The 21980-nt window shown below is 34.9% G+C and overlaps 1 protein-coding gene across 1 annotated transcript; it reads right to left on the reverse strand.

The window, feature by feature from the left end:
• Positions 1-18147: 18147 nt before the first annotated feature.
• LOC130714911 (squamosa promoter-binding-like protein 3) lies at positions 18148-21289 on the reverse strand. Its single transcript, XM_057564887.1, has 2 exons — positions 20844-21289; positions 18148-18442 (listed from the first exon to the last, which is right to left on the reverse strand). The coding sequence occupies exons 1-2, from the start codon at positions 21143-21145 to the stop codon at positions 18334-18336; spliced, it is 411 nt and encodes a 136-aa protein (XP_057420870.1). The 5' UTR covers positions 21146-21289; the 3' UTR covers positions 18148-18333.
• Positions 21290-21980: the final 691 nt, after the last annotated feature.

Below are 21980 nucleotides of genomic sequence, written 5' to 3' on the forward strand. Positions count from 1 at the left end.
CGACTTTTTGGGTGAGAATTTTCGCTTGTGAACTCAGCAGATTTGAGTTCTTTGATGGAACCATGTTGGGTTTGGAGCTACCTCCGTTTGTTTTTGCTGATAAGTTTTCCTATTTTGATTCTTGATTCGTGCTTGCAAACTTTGGAATGTTAAATTAGAAGCATTGTAATGTTTTTCCCCAAAAAAAAAAACAAAATTTATCCTTTTTACTACACAAATTAGTCTTAACTTGCTGCTTTTTAGCATTCATCAACTTTAAACCCTTTTCCCCAAAAGTTGAGAACCCACCATTTCCACCTTCCTAAATTTCTCATCGCATTGAGAACCTTGATCACCGCACCAATCAACCACAATTCAAGAGGAAATTCAATTGATTCATTGTCTCTGAGGTAAATCAACTTCGTAATTCACCTTACTACGCTACACACAATTCATGTTGGATGATATTTTCCTATTTATATTTTTTTTAATTTTCAATTTTTAAAGTTTTTTTTTTGTTTGTGAACTTATTGCATGCGTTGAGTTGGATCGACTTTTTGGGTGAGAATTTTCGCTTGTGAACTCAGCAGATTTGAGTTCTTTGATGGAACCATTTTGGGATTGGAGTTACCTCCGTTTGTTTTTGCTGATAAGCTTTCCTGTTTTGATTGTTGATTCGTGCCTGCAAACTTTGGAATGTTAAATTAGCAGCATTTGTAATGTTTTAAAGCAAAATTTATACTTTTTACTACACAAATTAGTCTTAACTTTTCATGGTTGAATAAACTTTTGTGCTATTCATGTGCGATTATAGTACTTCTTGCTTGCTACCTAATATAATTTATACTTTGTATTTTAGTCTATAATTTCTTTTATGTTTAGCCACACCGATATATAATGTCTGGATCCGCCCATGTCTAAACCAGACACTCATCACAGATTCACAGTCCTCGATACCTTCCCAACAAACGCTCTCATATATAAAAGATAAGATCCAAAAGTTGATTAGGTACAGATTAAACTCTTACGCAAATACTTAAAGAATTTCTCCTTAAAATCTATGCCACTAACTTTGGCCTTAGAGTGTCTTAATAAAGAACTTCTTTTGAGTGTATTGACGATGGACCACCATAAAACTCCTTCCCTTTCGACTCTTACTTGCAGTGTCCACATGAATTTTACAATTCCTCTTCAATCAACACCATTATAGTGATTTAACCGGATTTGTCAAATCAAAATTTTCACATGAACAAGAATGCGAGAGAATATATATGGTATTCTGCATAAACCATTTACAGTAAGTACATAAAACATTGGTATATATAATTGGCAATAAAGATGTGCTTTCTCTTTTTTTTTTTTTCTCGGATTTATAATGGGAGAGAGACAAATAATTAGGAGAGTATATAAAATGGGAAAAAGAGAGGTGAGTGAGAACTATATATTGGTGGTTACCGACTAAAAGTTCCAAATGAAAGGGACAAAAGCCAGCATGTGGCTGTTTACATCTCAAGACTCGAAAATAAAGAAGACCACGCTTTAGAATTAATAGCCTCTTGCTCAGTTGCTTCTTTTTAATTTCTCGATAATTCATTCATATTGACCAAGACAATTTCGTGTTCTTGATTTTTTAATTCAAAGATGAGAAACCGTTAATGGGGTGTGACAGTGTCAGTGGGAGGGAGGGAAGGGTCATGAGACGGTGGCATGGAATTATAACCTTGGATGTGCATAACCATGTGATTGGCAGCTCAGTTATGAAGATAAAGAAATTAAAAAGAAAGATAAAGCAAAGTACAGATATGGGTGCACAAACAGATTTTGTAGTCCTCCAAGGGATCTTCTCCTCCTCCCAATTACTTTCCATCATCATTATTCCTTAACTCATAAATTCTCTCTTTAACATTGGTATAGGGTGAATAAAATATAAATATTAAAAATTGGATTTTAGATTATGAATTGAGTTCTTTTTGTATGGAGCTTAGATTTGCAATTTCAAGGTAATACAAGGAAAGAGCCTGACACACAATATAGGGTACTGAAACTTAATGTTCGTTTAATAAAGAGTTGTAAACAGAAAAATCGGCAAGCTACAAACCCAATAATTAAGTGGCCAGCCAATGACACTCAAGGGTGAAAAACTTTTGGCTTTTAAGAGGAAAGTATTGGAGAAATGTAAGTATGAGGCAAAAATAAAGCTAATTTCATTTGGGATAATATATGTTTGGGCGTGTCAAAAGGATTGCTAAATGAGTCTTCAGTGTATTTAAATATTTTGGATATTGAGAGATAGGTAATTAAGAGTCTTGGTGGTGAAATGAATTGTGTAAGAAAAGGTAAAATATAAAAGAGAGTGTAATAATAATTTACACAGACATAATTACGTTAATAATATTTAGGGAAATATGTCAGATCGCTAGAAGATAATCAAATATTATCGCTGATGGTGTCTTCCTCATCGTCCACCTCCCTCCTCTGCCACCTTAAGCTCACTCGTTCCGATTTCGATTTCTCCAAGCACAGTTTCTTGGAGCCTGAGAGTTGTTTCTTTTCCGAACACTATGCTCAATTTTTGATATGATTGTACGAGCCCGCCCCCCACAAGGAAAGAAATGGGAAACATCACCATTTATCTTTTTCATGTGGTTCTGCGATATACTCCTCTTTTATTGGATGGTTAAGCCTCTAACAGAAGACTAGGATTTGACCGGACGGGTGAAGATTGGACATACAGACCATAAAATCAAAGTAATGGCTCATCCCCTTATGAAGACATTCGATCGTCAGTGAGGAAGCAAGATAACCATTGATTGCATGCATATATATAGACAAAGGTCAAGACTTCCTCTGACCAATGTCACCTGTCACAGATTCGCGTAGTTAAAATGCTCCATTGACGGGCGTGATTGGTCCACAAGTCAACCGACAATGTAATAAATGTTGCAGCTAGGGTTTGAAGGTTGACCCACTATAAAAGGGAGACTTCCGCCTTCTCTGTATCTTATCTTCCACTTAGTGAGCAATGAGAAATTTGCCACCGAACCTCAAACATGCAATGGATACTGAAAACAAGAGAACAATATCTTGTAAGATATATCCAATAAATCATAGCAGGTTGGTACTCCCCTCCCTCAATTTTACCAAAAAATATACATACAGGAATGCAACTCTCTCCGCCACTCTTGGAAAGAAACTTTGAAGTCCATCTCTCTTTCTCTCTGCCAAATCCATGATCTAACTTTAATCAATTTCAGTACAGATTCTGAATTAGCTTGTTAATCTAAGTTATTGACAGACTTAGTCAGAAAATCAGGCCTCCTATTAAGCACTAAGAAGGTCCACGCAAGGCGTCAGAATAGAAGTGTCCATAGATAGGAATAACTAACTGGTTGTGTTGTTCTAGCTTAGTAGTATAAATAGTAGTTATTACAGTTATATATGACGTTATTGGTTAGGTGGAGCTGAATATTGGATTCAGTTGTAACTCCCGAAACTTGTATTCATTTTCTCAATAATAACGTTTTCGCAATCAACTAAATATTATGTCATGATATACAAAGAAAGAAGTGTTTTCATTCTATATTATGCAATAGTATATTAGAACTTATTAAAAAGTCATCAAATGTGTCAAACAAAACCTACTAGTAACAATAAAAGCCAAGGTAACCCAAGAGGTTTAAGTCTTTAAAATCCAAACTAAATTTCCTAAAAACATGAAATTTTGATATCACTTATTCCTGATCCTCCTAAAACTAGACCATTTTCAGCAAAAAATACAGATTATTACTTGTAAGCTCCCCCAGCTGCATATTTTCTTCAATATTTTTCTCTCGATCAGCTCTGAATTTCCTTTCTCGTTTAGAAATGTCTTTTAGCCATGGCATAAGCTGTCACGTCCCGTTTTGACGAAGACCGAAACTAAGTAATCCATACCGACCCGCAATGAGGTAGGCATCCACAATGATTTGTTGTGAAAGAACCAGGAAATGGTCAAGCTTTGCATTGTGATAAGCCCATGCTCTTCCTAAACCCTTGAGCATCTCATGTTCCGTAATTTTAATGGGTTGTTGAGCCTAATCAAATAATACAACACAATTAACACTGGATTTTTTGCAATGAAAAAATACTATTAACAAGGAGTACTAGTGGGACAGGTATTTGATACTGAGCTTCAGCTCCAGAAGCTAGTGACAATAACGAAATTATATTAGTTCTTTTGACTGATTTATCTTATGCCTATTCTTTTGATGGATTTATCTAATGCTTCATCTTTCACTAGATGATTAATTCACTAACGAAGTACTTGGCTTCTATCTTCGGATTGGACCGAACGGATGAAGCTTGGCCATACATGCCAGAAAATCAAAGTAATAGCTCATCCCCTTATGAAGACATCAAACCGTCAGCGAGGAAGCAAGATAACCATTGATTGCGCGCATATATAGTCAAATGTCAAGACTTCTCCTGACCAATGCCACCTGTCACGGATTTAGTCGATCGCGTAATAAAAATGCTTCATTGACGAGCGTGATTGGTCCACAAGTCAACCGACAATGTAATAAATGTTGCAGCTAGGGTTTGGAGGTTGACCCACTATAAAAGGGACTTCCACCTTCCATGTATCTTATCTTCCACTTAGTGAGCAATGAGCAATTTGCTACTCAACCCCAAACATGCAATGAATACTGAAAACAAGAGAACGATATCTTGTAAAGTATATCCAATAAAGCATAGCAGGTTGGTACTCCCCTCCCTAAATTTTACCAAAAAATATACATACAGGAATGCGATTCTCTCCACCATTCTTGGAAAGAAACTTTGAAGTCCATTACTAATGTTCAGAGCCAAATCCATGATCTAACTTTAATCAATTCGAGTACAAATTCTGAATTAGCTTGTTAATCTAAGTTATTGATAGACTTAGTTAGAAAATAAGGCCTCCTATTAAGCACTAAGAAGGTCCACGCAAGGCATCAGAATAGAAGTGTCCATAGATAGGAATAACTAACTGGTTGTGTTGTTCTAGCTTAGTAGTATAACTAGTAGTTAATATAGTTATATATGACGTTATTGGTTAGGTGTAGCTGAATATTGGATTCAGTTGTACTCCCGAAACTTGTATTCATTTTCTCAATAATAACGTTTTCGCAATCAACTGAATATTATGTCATGATATACAAAGAAAGAAGTGTTTTCATTCTATATTATGAAATAGTATATTAGAACTGATTAAAAAGTCATATCAAATGTGTCAAACAAAACCTACTAGTAACAATAAAAGAGAAGGTAACCCAAGAGGTTTAAGTCTTTAAAATCCAAACTAAATTACCTAAAAACATAAAATTTTGATATCACTTCTTCCTCCTAAAACTAGACCATTTTCAACAAAAAAATACAGATTGTTACTTGTAAGCTCCCCCAGCTGCATATTTTCTTCAATATGACGTTAAGTCATTTTGTGAAGGGAGTTTAAGTCTCTGATGATTTGAACAAATTATGTGAAGGGATATATATATATATATATATATATATATATATATATGGATTGGGCGGGACCTACCCATGATAGGACCCGTCCAGAGTTAGAGCTTGGTGTGACTATGGGGTGGCTTGGCGAGGCTTTCCGAGAGTGGCCATATGCATCTTTAGCTAGTGGGCTGGGCGGGTTCTTCACAAGCCCTAAGACCCGCCACACATGGTTAGATGCGCAAGTCAAGTGCCTGGTGAACTGTCCTGGAAGCTGGATTAGAGCCTAGCGTACTCTTTTATATTAGGAATTGAGTATTGATTGTAAGACCCAATTCCCTTGAGCTTTATAGAAGGAGATCCACCCAATATAAAAGGGGGGGGGGGGTGTCCTCCATTGTGTTAAAGATCTTTTTACTCAATTAATGAAATAAGACTTTTCTTACATTATATTTCCTTATTTAGTACTCTGCTAGGATTTACCTTGAGATTCCTTATTGCCTCATAGACCTAGTACGAAACATTGCCTCATATATATAATCATTAATGTTGCCATTACCCAACAACTTAAACTTTTGGAATAATTGGTTGCATGATATGGTGTTAGAGCTTCAATGATTGCAGTTTAGAGTTCTATCCTTGCTCCCTCACTTTTTAATTAAAAAAATGAAATTTAAGCACATGTTAGGCGGACCTATGCATTTATTTAGGAGGCGTGTTAGAATATAATATAAAATCATTAATGTGACTTTTATTTAACAGCTTGACCTTTTGACCTTTTGAGAAAATCGGTTATATAATAAAAACATTGTTGATTATAGATATGCGTATGTGGTTCCTCTGAACTATATTAGTATACGAGAGGTGCAAGTTTCTTACATGATATAATATTTAGCAGTTTTTTAGTTTTCTTGAGCATGGTGAATTTGATTTGTTATGACTACTGTTTTTAGTAGTTGAAACTAGCTGTCATGATTTAAGTTGTGCTAAATTTTCATGTGAGTATAAGTAATTCGACCCACCAAATCAATGGTTACCCTACATAGAATGAGAGACATCTTATAATCAAGTTTTTAATTAATTGCGTAAATTTAGCAGGTTTGAACAACTTTAATATATATATAGAACTATCAGTGTCAATGTAGAAAGTACACAATGATTTATTACAATATGAAACAGCAACAAATTCCCTTCTCTATTCCTATATATAAGTCACAAATAACTAATTCTCTTAAATTAAGAAAAATAGTTACCAGTAATAAATTTGTAAAGAAAATGATTTACTTTCCTAGATTACCCTTATTTACTTTCCTATGGTTTTTTCTCTCCAAGTTAATACTTTGTACTTCTAAAGTTTATCATCTCTTTCATATTAAATATGAGGGTGAACTTGAAAAAAATTATTTAATGCTTCCTAGATATTAGAAAGTGACTTATATTTTGTTACAATTTTTTTTAAAAAGTGACTTATAATAAGGAATGGAGGGAGTAACAAGCACGCAAAACTATAGAGGGAGAGGCATTAGTCAATATTTAGAGGCACAACCAAAAATTTCAAATATAGTTTACTAGATAATTGAACTCTTTAATTATTTAATTATTTAGATAAAGTTTAATTTTTAAGCGGTATTCTTAGAAAATTATTTGATCAAAGAGATTTATTTATTTAATATGAACTTTCAGTTTCGAGATAATTAGTAGGGATATTATGGTAAAATATATATATATAGAGGCCCATGTATAATGTAGAGGTGGGCCCTACTAATCCACTAAGATTGTAGAAAATTATTTGATCAAAGTGCGCTACATTCACACTTAAAACTGTGTAAGTAACATACTGTGTAGTGCGTAGGTAACACATGTACTTTAAAGTGCAAATTAAAAAATAAAGAAGTCGAGAAAAGGGGTTGCTTACCGGTTCACAACGATTGAAAATGAAGAATGGGGAGCGACCAACAATGGCGAGCGATGGGTGAAGGTGATCGGCAACGAACGAGTGCTTGGAGGGAGAAGCAAATAGATCTGGTTCAAGTGAGAGCTTGCGAGGTAGAAGAAGAATAGTTAGGGTGGTGAGTTGTTTAGAGGAGAGAAATGAAAATGAAAGTGAGATGGTGGGTGATTTGGAGAAGTTATTTTCCTTAAGGGTATTTTAGTCTTTTCACACTTTAAGGGTGACATAAATATAACAAATTTCTCCTTTTTCTATTATATCAAACAATCTATAAAATTTCTTTAATTTTTTCCATCACTTTTTCTCTTCTCACTTTCTCTTACAAACAAAACAAAACATTACTCCCTCCGTTCCAAAAAAGTTGTTGTTTTATCTTTTCACGTATTTTTTAAAATAGTAGTTGTTTTAGAAATCTAAAATTATTTATCACATCTTCTTTCATATATACCCTTATTTAGTATTATATTTCTCACTTACTACCTTCAATTTTCAGTTATCACAATTCTCACCAATCATTCTTTCTCTTTAATATAACTCAACTTTTAATAAGGTCTTACAATCAAGGAAAAAGATATATGGCACGACAATTTCGTTCACGATGGTGCACGAGTGTTTTGTTAGTTTAACTTATATCACAATCCAATTACCTTTTTGATTGTTAATTATGTTTTTTTAGAAAATATGAGAGGTCCACGTTTACAATCGTGCAAGGTGTGCAACTGTGCATCAATTCTTGTCGTGCCAAATAGAATGACTATACAATCAAATTTTATATTAATTAATGAGCTCTTAAATTGTGTGCATTACCTTAAGCACGCAACAACCATTTTAGAATGGAGAGAGTAGCATTTAGTTGCATGAAAGCACTTCTAACTTTGTAGGAGCAATATATAAGACTCTATATCCCATAACTACTCCCTCCGTTCCTAAATATAAGACCTAGTTTCAAAATTTTAAAGTTCCTAAATATAAGACCTAGTTACAATAATCTAACAAAAGGTTTTGTACTCTTCCATTTTTACCCTCCACATTAATTATATGTTTTCAATTCCCAAGTTTTGATTACCACTTACCATTAATTAGTGAGAGAAAATGACAAAGGGTAAATATGGAGGAATGTATGCATTTTTTAAAAACCAATACACTAATTGAACACATTTAATGTTTTCTTAATAAGCTCAATTTTTTGTATTAGGTCTTATATTTAGGAACGGAGGGAGTATATTTTATTATTGTAATATTTAAAAACTTAGTGGTGGTTGGTAGCTGCCTTTAACTCTCTACATATTTCCGTCCCTCAATATACAGTGGAAAAATTTATTAGCGAGCAATATATCCGTTCTATATAACTGTCACTATTTTGATCATTTTTTTACTCTTATTTATTTGTCACTTTTACAATTTCAATTGAACATGAATTACGTTTTACCGTTTCTACCCTTAATTTAATGGTGTTAGGAACATTGAAAGGTCAGAATTAATAAAAAAGATAAATGATATATTAAGAAGTTAAATAATATTATTAACAAAATAAGAACATTACATACAATTCGTTAATAATGTGTCACAACCTTAAAATAACAGTTACTCCGGAGTAACATGAGACTAGTGAACAACCATACCTAGGAACTGGACCATAAACAGCAAGCATGCATAGAAAATTCCACGAAGGAACTTGTCATACACGGTCTTTTGACAGAATCTATCACATTAATTAAACATTTATAGCTTGGAGTCTTGGACTGTTGCTTATGGAAGTTTCAACTTTCAACCATCTTCAAACCTGTGGGGCCTTGAGAATGTTGGGGAGTGACTATATATATATTATATTCTACTACATTTCTACTGTATTTATATATTGCGTTGTTCTAGTACCCAAATAAAACATAGAGAGTTTGGTATGTTTCCAGTGCATTGTTTAAAATATTTAGGATTAAATTGTAAACTATAAAAATTTATTTTTGAAAATAATATAACATATCAAGTTAAAAAGATAAGAAACACATATATATACTTCTGAGACTGAGTGGATATAAGAAAAGTCACCTTATAACTATTTTTATAATTTCCCCATCCCCTTGGAGTGACTATGGGAGCCCAAAACGTAATTCCCAAAACTGAGTGGTAGAAATCAATTTGGTTTGAGATTCTTCCTTTCCGAAATGAAATATCAATATAGTAATTGGTTTATTAATGTAGTATGAAAATTTGTTAGAATATAATATAAAACCATTCATATGACCCTTACCCAACAGCTTAAGCTTTTGGGTTAAGTGGTTGCTTGACATGGTATCAGAGTCTCTATGACCGAGAGGTCTAGAGTTCGATCCTTGCTCCCCTCACTTTCTAATTAAAAGTGGAATTTAATTAAGCACATGGTAGGTTGGCCTGCGCATTTATCCACGCTTCAAGCCCAAAGGGCTCTTGCGTGAGGGGGCGTGTTAGAATATAATATAAAACCATTCATATGGCCCTTACCCAACAGCTTAAGCTTTTGGGTTAAGTGGTTGCTTGACAAAATTTATGAAGGTGAATTAAATAAAGACCCGAGGTTAAAGTGGGCTCCAAGTCTCCAACCCGTCAAAATTGTTTCTCCATCTCCTAACTCCCCATAAGCCTGCGATAAACTTGCTAGAAGAACCTCAACCTCTTTGCTCATGACAAACATTCTGAATCATAAAATTGAACCAAGTAAGGGTGCCCATCTCCAATCGAAAATCCATAGCATGGGGGCAATCTCGCAAACAATGGACAACATCCTCCATCGGAAGAGCACCGCGTGCACGCAGGGGAGACCGCCATCTGGCACCTAAACCTATTAGCATTCAGCAACCCATTATGAAGGCAACGTAGATACAGAAGTTCAGCTTCACCTGAATTTTGAGCCTCCAAACCCAGTTCCAATTCTCAGCTTGGGGTGGTGCCTGGTCTTGATTATCAAGCTAGAGGTAGTTAGGAATCTTTCACCTTATACATGCTCACATTGTAATGCTCCAAATTATCAATGAAGGGTCACATTGGTAACCCAACAAAGATTAAGGGCTAGTTTCAAATTTTCCAAAAATGTTAGGGATTTTTTGAAAAATACTCACCATCACCAAGGCAAGTGCATCCGAGAAGTTCCCAGAAAAGTAAGGTGTGTCACAAGTGGACAACTAAAGTACCAAAACTTTCATTAGCCATAACAACCCAAAAATTTCTTACCCTAGATCAAACAAGTTCTATCCGTCGACGTTGAATTTTAACCAGCCTTCGTCAGGTGGCTTCAACCGCAAACTCCTGGAGCATGCACGACGATTATCGTTTCACTCTACATATTCATGATAGTAACTCAAAATGATGAGTCAAATTCAGTCCATATAATTGTAGTTGCGTTAAATATTTAGTAGGAGGTTTATTGTTTATAGCGGTTATAAACAGCTCAAACATGAATACATGATATTGTCTTGTTCGTGTTGTTCTCCAATTCAAAAATAATGCATGAAATATTTTTGTAAAAAATGAATTAAACTTTTAAACTGAAATAATAATCTGCTCATATGTCAATTTATTTTATTGGAAAACAGTATCAGAAATGAAAAAAAATATACTGTATCCAAGACTTCCCCCTTAAAAATTATCCTCAATTAGCTTTCTCTTGTTTTTTTTTTTCCATTGTCGAGTGGCCTGGAACCAGTGTACTTTGATTGCGTTGCGGCCCTTATTTTGTTACCCTATTTTATTGGGCTTATCGACTTATCGTATTGCTTATTGTCTTGTTCGTAAAGCCTTTAATTCAATAAAAATAACCTTCGTAAAAAAAGTTATATTCTGCAAACTTAACCTCCTACAAAGATTTATCTAGTTTCATGTAAACCCAAGGCTACGTCCAATTCTTATTTTCTATTATACTGTCATTATATTAAGTATTAGCAAGACTTCTCCTTCAAAAAATGTATTATCCGGTACTTCTCCCAGCAAGTATTCTACGAGACTTCTACCAACAAGTATTTTACAGGATTTTTCGAATAAGTATTATTTTAACATAGTCTTTCCAGGTACCTTCAACTTAGCAAGTTGGTATGCGTTCTTCTTGATTCTCCTAATGAGATCATAATAGAAAATAAGAACAAGGCCCTCTAGTATGTAAATGGGTTTGACAGTTGATTACAATACTTAGAGGCTCTAAACAAAAGCTATAGATGAATAAGCGTTTGAGCGTTTAAGCACTTAGCTTTTGAAATGAGAACTTTTGCAAGATCGTGTTGAAGGAAGTTCTAGTTCTTCAGCAGTAACCAGTAAACTCTATGTGATTGATTTGACTTTGATCATCCTTCCAATTACTGCTTCATTTCTTTTCTTTCCTCTTGAGAGATTTTCTTATGCTCTTGAGGCTTTCTCCTACGTTCTCTCTTATTCTAGGGTTTCCTCTGTTTTTTTTTTCTCTCTCTCTCTCTTCAAGAGCTTCTTCCCTTTTGGAGGACTTCACATCTCTTTTCTCTTGGCATCGAGGGCTAGGCACCTCCTGCACACTTGATTCTTTCTTTAGGTCTTGTTTATATTATGGTCCCTATGAAATTTATAGCTGGTAGAGTTCTCAAGACCATATTGTAGAATACAAAAGCTTGAATTGAACCTATCATATTAACATATTTAAATTCTACATCCTATTCATACCTAGCTAATCAACCCTCAATAAAAATTTCTAAAAATATATGTTACATTAATAATGTCATTAATCACAATCATAAAGCAAAAGGTAATGGCGCTTTTCAAGGCTTGCCTCCAACTCCAATAATATAATTACCGGTATGCATGTTTTTTTTATAGGCAAATGTTAGTTGTTAGTAATGTTAGTAAATTAATTCTTCTTCAGGGTTTGAACTATGAACCCTTCACCCTTCATCCCACCCAACCTCTATGTCCCCTAACTCATATCACTTCAACAGGTTTTTAAAGAGAAAGTCAATGACAAATCTGAAATACCAGCACCTATATCCCTTCGTAATGATATTTGCCAGAAGAATTATTGTGCCATTAATTATTCTAAGTTTTAACATATATTGCATTCCTAGAGTGATAACCACTCAAAGATAAACTAACTTACCACAATCGTTACCGAAGCAGTAATTAAAAGCTGTATCCCTTGTTGGGTACACGTTGGAACAAGGGAAGAAAGACACTAACAAAATTCAACACCCCATCTTTACCTAAGATTTTAAGGCATTGATTTATGGGTCACATTTATTATGAAGCCTTCATCTTACTCATATTTAGCTAATGTGATACTCCAATTCACTTGAACTCTTAACATTCTCCCATCAAGTGCAAGTCACCATAACATTATTTTGTTTCCCTTAGCAGAAGCTATCAACACTTGCTTCGATCCTACATCAGAACTCAAGATGTAAATGGATACAAGAAGGTGATGCAAACTCAAATTTTTTTCACTCTTTCATCAACTGGAGGAGGCATTCAAACAGGTTAGTGGGATTAAATATAAATGGTAGCTGGGAAGAGGACCCTGGGAGAGTAAAAGAAGAGGTGCGAACCTATTTTGAAAATAAATTTAAAGGATTGGTTCGTGAATCTCCAAACCTGGATGGTGTTCCAATCCGTAATCGAATCAACAAGGTCCTTCCTTCTGTGATAGATGCTGGCCAGTTTGCGTTTTTGGGAGGTAGAGGCTTGCTAGATAGTGTGGTGGTCGCTAACGAATGGGCTCATGATGCGAAAATGAGGAAGAAAAGTTCAATGGCTTTTAAGGTTGACTTCGAGAAGGCATAGGACTCCGTCAATTGGGGATTCTTATATTACATGATGGCTAGAATGAATTTTGACGAAAGGTGGATTACTTGGATAAGAGGATGTCTTGAATCTACGAGAGTTTCGGTATTAGTCAATGGGAGCCCAAGTGGCGAGTTCGTTATGGGTAGGGGTATTCGCCAGGGTGATCCCATTGCCCCTTTCTTGTTCCTAATTGTGGCGGAGGGACTAAATGCATTGTTAAAACAAGCTGTGAGATTGAACAGGTTTTCGGGGTACAAGTTTGGTGATATGGAAGAGGCTGTGGCGATTTTACAATACGCAGATGATACTTTGTTCCTCGGAGAGGATACTAGACAGAATGCGTTTACATTGAAGAGCATTATGAGATGTTTTGAACTTGCTTCAGGTTTAAGAGTCAATTTTCACAAAAGTAGTTTAGTAACGGTAGCAGTGGACTGTAGGGAGGAAAGGGTACTGGCTGCAATCCTTAACTGTAGAGTTATGAAGATGTAGTTCTTATATCTTGGTATCCAGGTCGGAGGTAATCCTCACAGATTACAATTTTGGGATCATATTCTGACTAAATTGAGAGGTAGGCTGTCCAATTGGCGAAGGAAGAGTCTGTCATTTGGAGGTAGAATTTGTTTAATTAACAGCACACTCTCATCTATGCCTCTGTTTTATTTATCCTTTTATAAAATTCTGACGGGTATTATTAAGGAGTGTCGCAGGATTATGTGCAATTTCTTATGGGGTGGAGAGGATGAGCATCAAAAGAAAATTGCTTGGATGAATTGGGAAGGTGTGTGCAGACCAAAGGATCAAGGGGGTTTGGGGATTAAAGATTGGAGTGCTTTTAATTCGGCGCTTCTAGGGAAGTGGAGATGGAGATTAATGAAGAAAAGGCAAAGCTTGTGGGTTCGTGTAGTCAGGGCTAAATACCCTGATCTGTGCATTCCTCTAGGTGCTAGAGCTTCAATTTGGTGGCAGGATATTTGCAGATCTTGCTTTGATTCTACAGGTGATGGATGGTTTGATGAAGCTATGAGTATACGGGTTGGTGATGGGAAGGAAGTGAAGTTCTGGACTGAGAAGTGGATAGGAATTGAGCCGTTGAGAACTACTTACAGCAGACTTTTCCATTTATCAAATCAGAGCAATGCGAATATTGGTGATATGGGGTGTTGGGAAGGTAATTTGTGGTCTTGGAAGCTGTCCTGGCGTCGTCAACTTAGAGAAAAGGAGAACAATATGTTGGTTGATCTTATGACAAAATTAAATCAGATCAATCTTAGACAAGGGGTTGCTGACAAGTTGCTATGGCTTAATAATCATGAGGAATGGTACCTTGTTAGTTCGGCTAATGCCTTTATTAAAGGCTATTGGAATATCTCATCTGAGCCAATATTCAAACATATTTGGAGAATGCTTGTCCCTGCTAACATTAAGTCTTTTGTGTGGAGAGCTGTTTGGGATAGATTACAGACAAAAACTAATCTTGTGAGGAGGGGAATTACTTTGGATGAAGAGGGCATGAAGTGTCCATTCTGCAGAGAATCAGAGGAGTTTATGAGCCATCTCTTCTACTCTTGTACGTTCTCTTATTATGTATGGTGTAGAATCTACATGTGGTTGGGCTTTGAAGTGGTTTTACCAGCGGATTGTAAGGTTCATTTTCTGCAACACTCGTTAAATCGCTGGAAAAAGAAGCAGAAACGGTGCTGGAATGCAATTTGGGCAGCGGCGGTTTGGTCTATTTGGCTAGCTCATAATGATGCACTGTTTAAAAGTGAGGACGTAGATGCATAACAGATCATTGAATTGATTCAATGGCGCTCTTGGAGCTGGATTTCTGCATTTGAGAAGGAATTTCGTTGTTCCATGTTTGAATGGAAATCCGAACCTTGTTCCTGTATTTCGCAAGTTTGATGTGGGCTTAGCATTGCTTTGGGTATTAGGGTAGGTTCTTGATGCAGAAGGTGGAGGTGTTGAGGTCCTTGGCAGATTGGTATTAATGATGACAGGTCTCTTTATCTTTGGGGATGGAGGTTATTCTGGAATGCTAATTCCAGGGAGTTTGAGCTGCAGTCATTTTGTACAGACATTCTATACTAGTTCTTCACAGTGTTTGATGCTAGCTGTGCTATTTTCTATGGAGCTTATAACAAAGGACTTATTGGGTGGAGATTGTAGTTGGGTGCTTTATGTTTTCTTTTGTAACATTTTGGAGGCAGGGCTGGAAAGAATTTTTCTTTGTGTGGTGATATTGATTCGGTTATGTATTGGTTGGACTTAAAATATCTTTTTTCCAAGGCTTTGTTGATTGTATTTTGAGGATGGATACTATGTCTAAGTGTATCTACTTGGTGGAGCTTTTCAGTAGGATTGCAGTGCTGGTGGAATGTATGGGTCTTTCTCTTTGTTATGTTTTTCTTAGTCCTCCTTGGAAGTATCTTTTTGATCTTTTTCCTTATTAGGTTTTTCCAATGAGGTTTTATCCTAGTAAGGTTTTAATGAGGCCCCTTTCTTTGATCTTTCTTCTAAGGTAGGGGTGGGGTGGGTTTTTTTCATCTTTTGTTCCGCATGCTATTGTACCTTTCTTTTTTTCTACTTCTGTTGTATTGGGTTGAAATACCCCTTATACTTCACTTAATATATATATTTCATTGCTTATAAAAAAAACACTTGGTTCGCCGTTCACCACGTTAACGGGACACTATGTCTGGTCACACAGCCAAGAAGACTTACGATGTAAGAAGTCGTCATCATTGAAAGAGGAATTGGGTTTCCTAGAACGTGAAATCCGGGAAAAGAAGAGTGATTAGGTAAGCTCTGCGTAAGGTGAGACCGCAGGTGAGCTCAGTGAAGACAGAAGAAATCTGATTGAAAGTTGTTAGAGCTGCTTTGGATTATAATTTCCCAGTCTTCGGAAGCTCTTCACTCTTGTTGTTATTGGGCTGTTTTTGTTTCTTCTTTGGTTCGAGAACCTTCTATGCCCTGCTGCTTGTTGCTGACACCCAATTTGCTATGTTTATTTCCCTGGTGCTGTTTCACTGCTGCAATTGTTATGTTTTCTGTTTTTGCTGTTTTTTCTTGTCTTTCTGTTGCTGTCTTTCCTTTCTTTTTGTTGCTGTTTTTTATCAGTTCACCTGGGGGACTTTGTTCCCATGAGTTTATTCATTTATATATGATTTCACCTTTCAAAAAAAAAAAGTCGTCATCATAACCACTCTAACCATTGAGTCCAATACCATTTGTTGGGGAGATATAAGAGTCCATGGACCAAGGAAATAAAACACGAAGAGAATCTGACACCACATTTTTACCCAAAACTTTAAGACGTACTCAGTATATGAGTCACATCTCTTGTATTTAACCAACGTGTGACTCCAACTAATACTTGAATTCTTAACATTCTCTCCCTCAAGTGTGCGTTACCACCACATTACTATGCTCTGCCTCCGTAAAAGAGTCTGTCATTGGTTTTTTTTAAGGAGTCCCACCGTAAAAGAGTTCCTTAAAAAAATGTCTCTCATTGGTTAAATATGAGTAAGATGAAGACTTTATAAGAAATGTCTGTCATAAACCAAATATCATAGGATTTTGGGTAAAAATGTGGTGTCGAGTTCTCTTTGTGTCTTGTTTTCTTGGTCTATCGCAGGGCCGACCCAAGGGTCAAGCGACCCAAGCAAGAGCTTTAGGCCACCAATTTTTTTTTAAAGCAAAAATTCATATTAGATAATTAAATAGTCAATAATACAAACAACACTCAACAAAGTGAACATAATCCCCTCCAATAATACTTAAGAAAGCCTAAAATCAAATTTGCTTTGGTGCACCTATAGGTAAAACTTTTAAAACACAACACCTAATAAACACTTGCACAAATGACAAGATAAACCCCAAGCAACATCGAAACGGAACGACCAAAGGAGTAATTGTATGTCGTGCCCCAATTTTTTTTTTACTAAGTCAAAAAGGCCCCAAAAAATCAAACATTAATACTAAGTAATGAATGTCTTATTTTAAAGTTTGTTTTAGGTCTCATTTAATGTTGGCCCGACCCTAGCCTATTGGCTTCCCCCTTGTCTCCCAACAGTACAGATGCATGCATGAGTAAGTTATTCACATTAGCTTCTCACTTAATTATGACTTTAGAATGATTTCTAAACATCTGTGCTCTTTAGAATTCAACCTTTTAGTAGTTGCATCAGTACATTGGCAACAAATGGCCCTTGTTATGTGAAATGATTGGGGATGTATGCATGTATCTTTAATTTTAAGTTTAGCAGCAAGATCTGTCCTCTACTTATTTAACATGGAAACAAATAGTACTGCATATATATATATATATATTATATATATCTTACCAATTGAAATACTTTCTTTTAGATCAAATACCAAAATTAAGAGGCATCTGCTTTTCAAAACGACTAATGCACACTATGACACTAATGTTCTGCTATATTTATACCTTTTCCAATCTTCTTTGACGCTTCATTCCTTTGTCCAAGTAACTAATAAATATAATTGATAGCCGAACTTGAAAAACTTAACATAAAAATGTGGTCTATGGGCTCAGATTTAAGACTAATAGGCAGTGTTTTTTAATAGGAAAGATGATTAATTCCTATATATGCTAGTAATTACTATAACAAACTTGTTGCTTTAAATGATGTGATAAGCAAGTCCTCATTATATATCCAAGTAGTAATAGTTGAACAAACTATAATTAAATGCAGAAAAAATGATATCTATTTCAGTCTTATATTAGTATAACTAATCATGTGGTGGCAGTGCCTAGTTTAATTTCCCCCTTTGATTATTTTGACAGAATATTTCATATTAATAAGATTTTGTTAGCAGTACCAATTGGAAAAAATCCCTCATAAAGATTTCTGCCCCCCAGAGAAAGTAATGCTAACAAATTGAACACAGGAAAAAGAAAAACAAACAAATACTTTCTAAAGTCATTGTTCAAGCATGATTGTAATGAATCTAAGTGAAAATAACCTCTCATGGATGTTATTAATAGCAGCACCAATCTTTTCATCATACAGGAAAAATGATTTGACAGAAGATAGAGAGCATCCATGCATAGAGACCAGCAACACTATTTAAAAGGTTTCAATGGGTGACTTTATTAATTCATTTATATGCTTGCCTCAATGCCCATCTCATTGATGAAATCATTGTCCATGATAGTCAATTGCATTTTTGCGACGCCTCTCATTATGCCCAGCCAGACGCCTCCTACAACTCCTTTTAGAGTCATCAAATTCTGATAGCTCATGGAATCTAAAAAACAAGATTTTGAAGAGTAAGTTAGTTGATATGGAAAATTATCTACTCATTTGAACTTTGCTCCAATGGAGCACAATACATTTTTGTTTGAGTAGATCTTCTATGTATAAATTTAATGTTAAAATCTTACATGAGTACTTGGTTCCTCCTGGAGCTGTTTGTTTGCATTGAAGGCTTTTTGTTGGAATTAAGTTTGTGGTTTCGATCATTTTTGGCTTTGTTGGATTTTTTGGTTTTTTCGGAATTATTTGGTCCTTGGGGCGTTTCAACTTTCAACTTTCGTGGTTGATGGTTTTGTCCAACAATCTCAGTTATAGGTTGTGACTTTACAATCTTTCTTAATATTGTACTTCAAATCAATGAATATATTTTGCTTAAAAAATCTATCTTTTAAATATTAAATAGGTAGATCCTATAAAATCAAATATATATACAAAGAAAGGATGTGTTTCATGTTTTGTTAAAAAAAAAAGGACGTGTCTTGTGTGTTGATAAATGGATACTAATGTCCTAAATCAAGTACCAATATTGTCATTAACAACTAATATTATTAGATATTAGATGGGGCCTCATTAACAACCAATAAACCAGTCGTCTCTTGTCAAGTGTCAACTAAGTGTGTGCCTTTTGAGTAAGTAATATAAGGACTTTAATTTGTTATAAGAAGTAGGATGGAGCTTTCCTATGTGGAAATTTAAAAAAAAATGAAGAGGCTTCAATTGCTTTCAATGGAAAGCAACCCCAACACGAATAAGATCCTAATGGGTCAAAATGGTGACTCCAAGTATAGATGTTGAAAAAGTAGAAATTTGATAGGTGATTGGTAATGAATAATTTTAAAGCCCATTTTATTCTCAAAATAATTCTCTTAATCATTAGAGAAAGAAAGCATTAAATTCAATATTTTAAGAATTTTAAATATTTCCTTTTTTAGTTTATGTATTACTTATAAAAACAAAAGAAAAAATTTTAGAAAATTTTATTGAAGGATATAAGATTTTATTTGTAATTAGGACAGTTTTATGTGGATCAGGTTTAAAACTGTTTCAATAATGAATCATGTTTTCACAACTAACATTCAGTATATGTTATTTGCAACAAAGTTTTTTTGTGCGAATATTAATTTGTAGATATCTCATTTTAATATGTGATATTAACCCAGTTTTTCTTGGTCAACGGTGGACAAAATCTTATAATTAGGGCAACTATATGGTGGATAATGTTAAAAATTGATTTATCTTTGAATTATCTTTTACTATTACTCACTCTGTTCCTATATATCTATCACTATTTTAATATTTATTGTTTTTATTTATTTATGACTTTTACAATGTTAAAAGAACATTAATTATATTTTACCAATTAAGCGTATCAATGTGAACCAAGTTTTTGTTGATCTAGAGAAATCATTTGAATTAATTTCGTTCACAATAAATCTATCGGTTAGGATGTCGATGTTAGATATCAGTCCCTCTCTTATAGTGCAATTTTTTTTTGATAGGCAATTATGAATATATTGAATGGAAGTACAAGGGGTACTTCAACCCAATACAAAAAGAAAGAAGAGGAAAAAAGAAAATATCAAAGACCCTAACAATGGCGAAACTACCCAACCTAATACCTCATTGAAAACAGACCTTCCAAAACAGGCCTCATTAAAACCTTACTAGGATAAAACCCCCTTGGGAAAACCTAGTAAAGGAAAAGAGTACCAATTTTGAGAAGTCGAGGGGAAAATTTCAAGGAATTGGTCAACTACAACTAATACTTTTCAAAAGTTGAAAATAATAAGTACTGTATTTATAAATTCAATTTTCTAAGTTATAGGGAGAAGTACTTACTCTAGAAGAAAACTACTGTGAGTAATTTTTGTGGGAGAAATCAGAAAAGTTATTTTGAGGGCTGGGAATCCAAACACTGAGTGTATAGGTTTGGTTTTGGGTACAATCCATCTATGGTTTATACTAAAATGTACAAAACGTAATATGGGTGCTGTTGAGGGATAAAATTAATTTCAAAAAAAAGAGAACAGAAATTTAAAAAAAGAAGAATTCTCTATGCTAAAGAGTAAAGACTTTCCATTTTGGGGGTGGATAGATCTTTCTAAATTGGTAGGAGTGAAAACCCAAAGTAATTAAGAAACCAAAAAAGAACAAAGGAAGTTTCATTTTCATTCCAACCAACCACACCCTAGTTATGTGCCATTCAAATTGAAGATTTAAGTTTCTCCTTTCCTCAACATAGGGCTACTGTATATACTACTTAATACTAACCAAACCTCTTCCCTCTGCACTCAGCAATTCACAGCAAAGTTTAACCATCAACAAAAGTGCAAATCTATAATTAGACTTAAACAAAATAGTTTTTTACTTAAAATAGGTTAGGGTTTCTCAACCTGCTACATTGCTGGCAAAACCGTTGATGCATCCCTGCAATGTGTACGGCATGAGCTTTGGCATGGTACTCACAAACCTTATGCCGCCGGTGGTACTGCTTAGCCTCACTTAGATCAGCATCACAATTTTCCACCTGACAAGAAGGTGGCACTGAGCTTCCACCTTTAGACCCTCTCTTGCTATATAGATCTGTAACTACTCTCTTTCTTCTACCCTCTTCTTCTTCATCTTCTTCTTCTTCCTCTTCCTCCTCATCGTACTCTTTGTACCTCAAGGTTCTCTTTCCCTCATACCTATCCATGAATGCAAGCAAAGCAAGACAGATCCAGAGGAAGATTAATATGGAGAAAACTTAGAGAAGTCATAAGGAGAACAAAGACCAGAAAACCTCAATAATATATATAGGAAAATGAAAACATGAAGGGTAAATAGGATAGGGATAATAAGGACCACAAAGGGTATTGTTCTCACCATCTACAACAATGATTCATAAATCTTAAATAGCGCCGACACCTCTCGACACTTTTTTTCTTCCAACTACATGACATCATATATAACACTTATTACTCTTATCTTCTTATCTTTCTAGTGGTATAAACCCTTTGCTTGTAAATTAAAGTAATACATATTCCACCATTTATTTGTTGTCAACAAAAGGGTAACAGTAAACGGGTACAAAAACTGATTTAAAAAGTAGCTAGTCTACGACTTCTTGTTAGGTGTGCATAGTACAACCAAGACCTATCAATGACTAGAAACAAACCCATGTTTGTGCCTCACTCTCATTAATGGCTTTGGAATTTTCTTAGACAATAATTTTGTAAAGATAATGATAGGTAAGTAAGTGGATCAAACACTAATTCCTTTCGGTAAAAAAAAATTGTTACCATATGTAGTGGCTCTCAATCATCCAAGTCAGCCATTTGAAGGCTCGTTGATAATTCCTTCCATGGCGGCTAGCTCTCACTCCATAAAATATTTAGAAAAGCAAAACATGAAAAGGGGGAATATAATATGTGGACTTTGAAAGTGGTGAACCATTATTGTCCACCTTTGGATATAACTTCAATTTTTAGAGGATTAAACAATGATGCTTGCTATACACGAACCCTAGCAGAAGTAGGGTTTTATAATGA

Source organism: Lotus japonicus, chromosome 4, assembly GCF_012489685.1.
Source record: "Lotus japonicus ecotype B-129 chromosome 4, LjGifu_v1.2".
Taxonomy (NCBI): domain Eukaryota; kingdom Viridiplantae; phylum Streptophyta; class Magnoliopsida; order Fabales; family Fabaceae; genus Lotus; species Lotus japonicus.

What these genes read in the sequence shown, in the direction of transcription:
- LOC130714911 (XM_057564887.1), bottom strand. Translation starts at nt 21,145, where the DNA reads ATGGATAGGTATGAGGGAAAGAGAACCTTGAGGTACAAAGAGTACGAT. An exon ending in TTTTGCCAGCAATGTAGCAG is followed by an intron (nt 18,443 to 20,843) that starts GTTGAGAAACCC and finishes CTTGTTTTTTAG; the next exon opens with ATTCCATGAGCTATCAGAAT.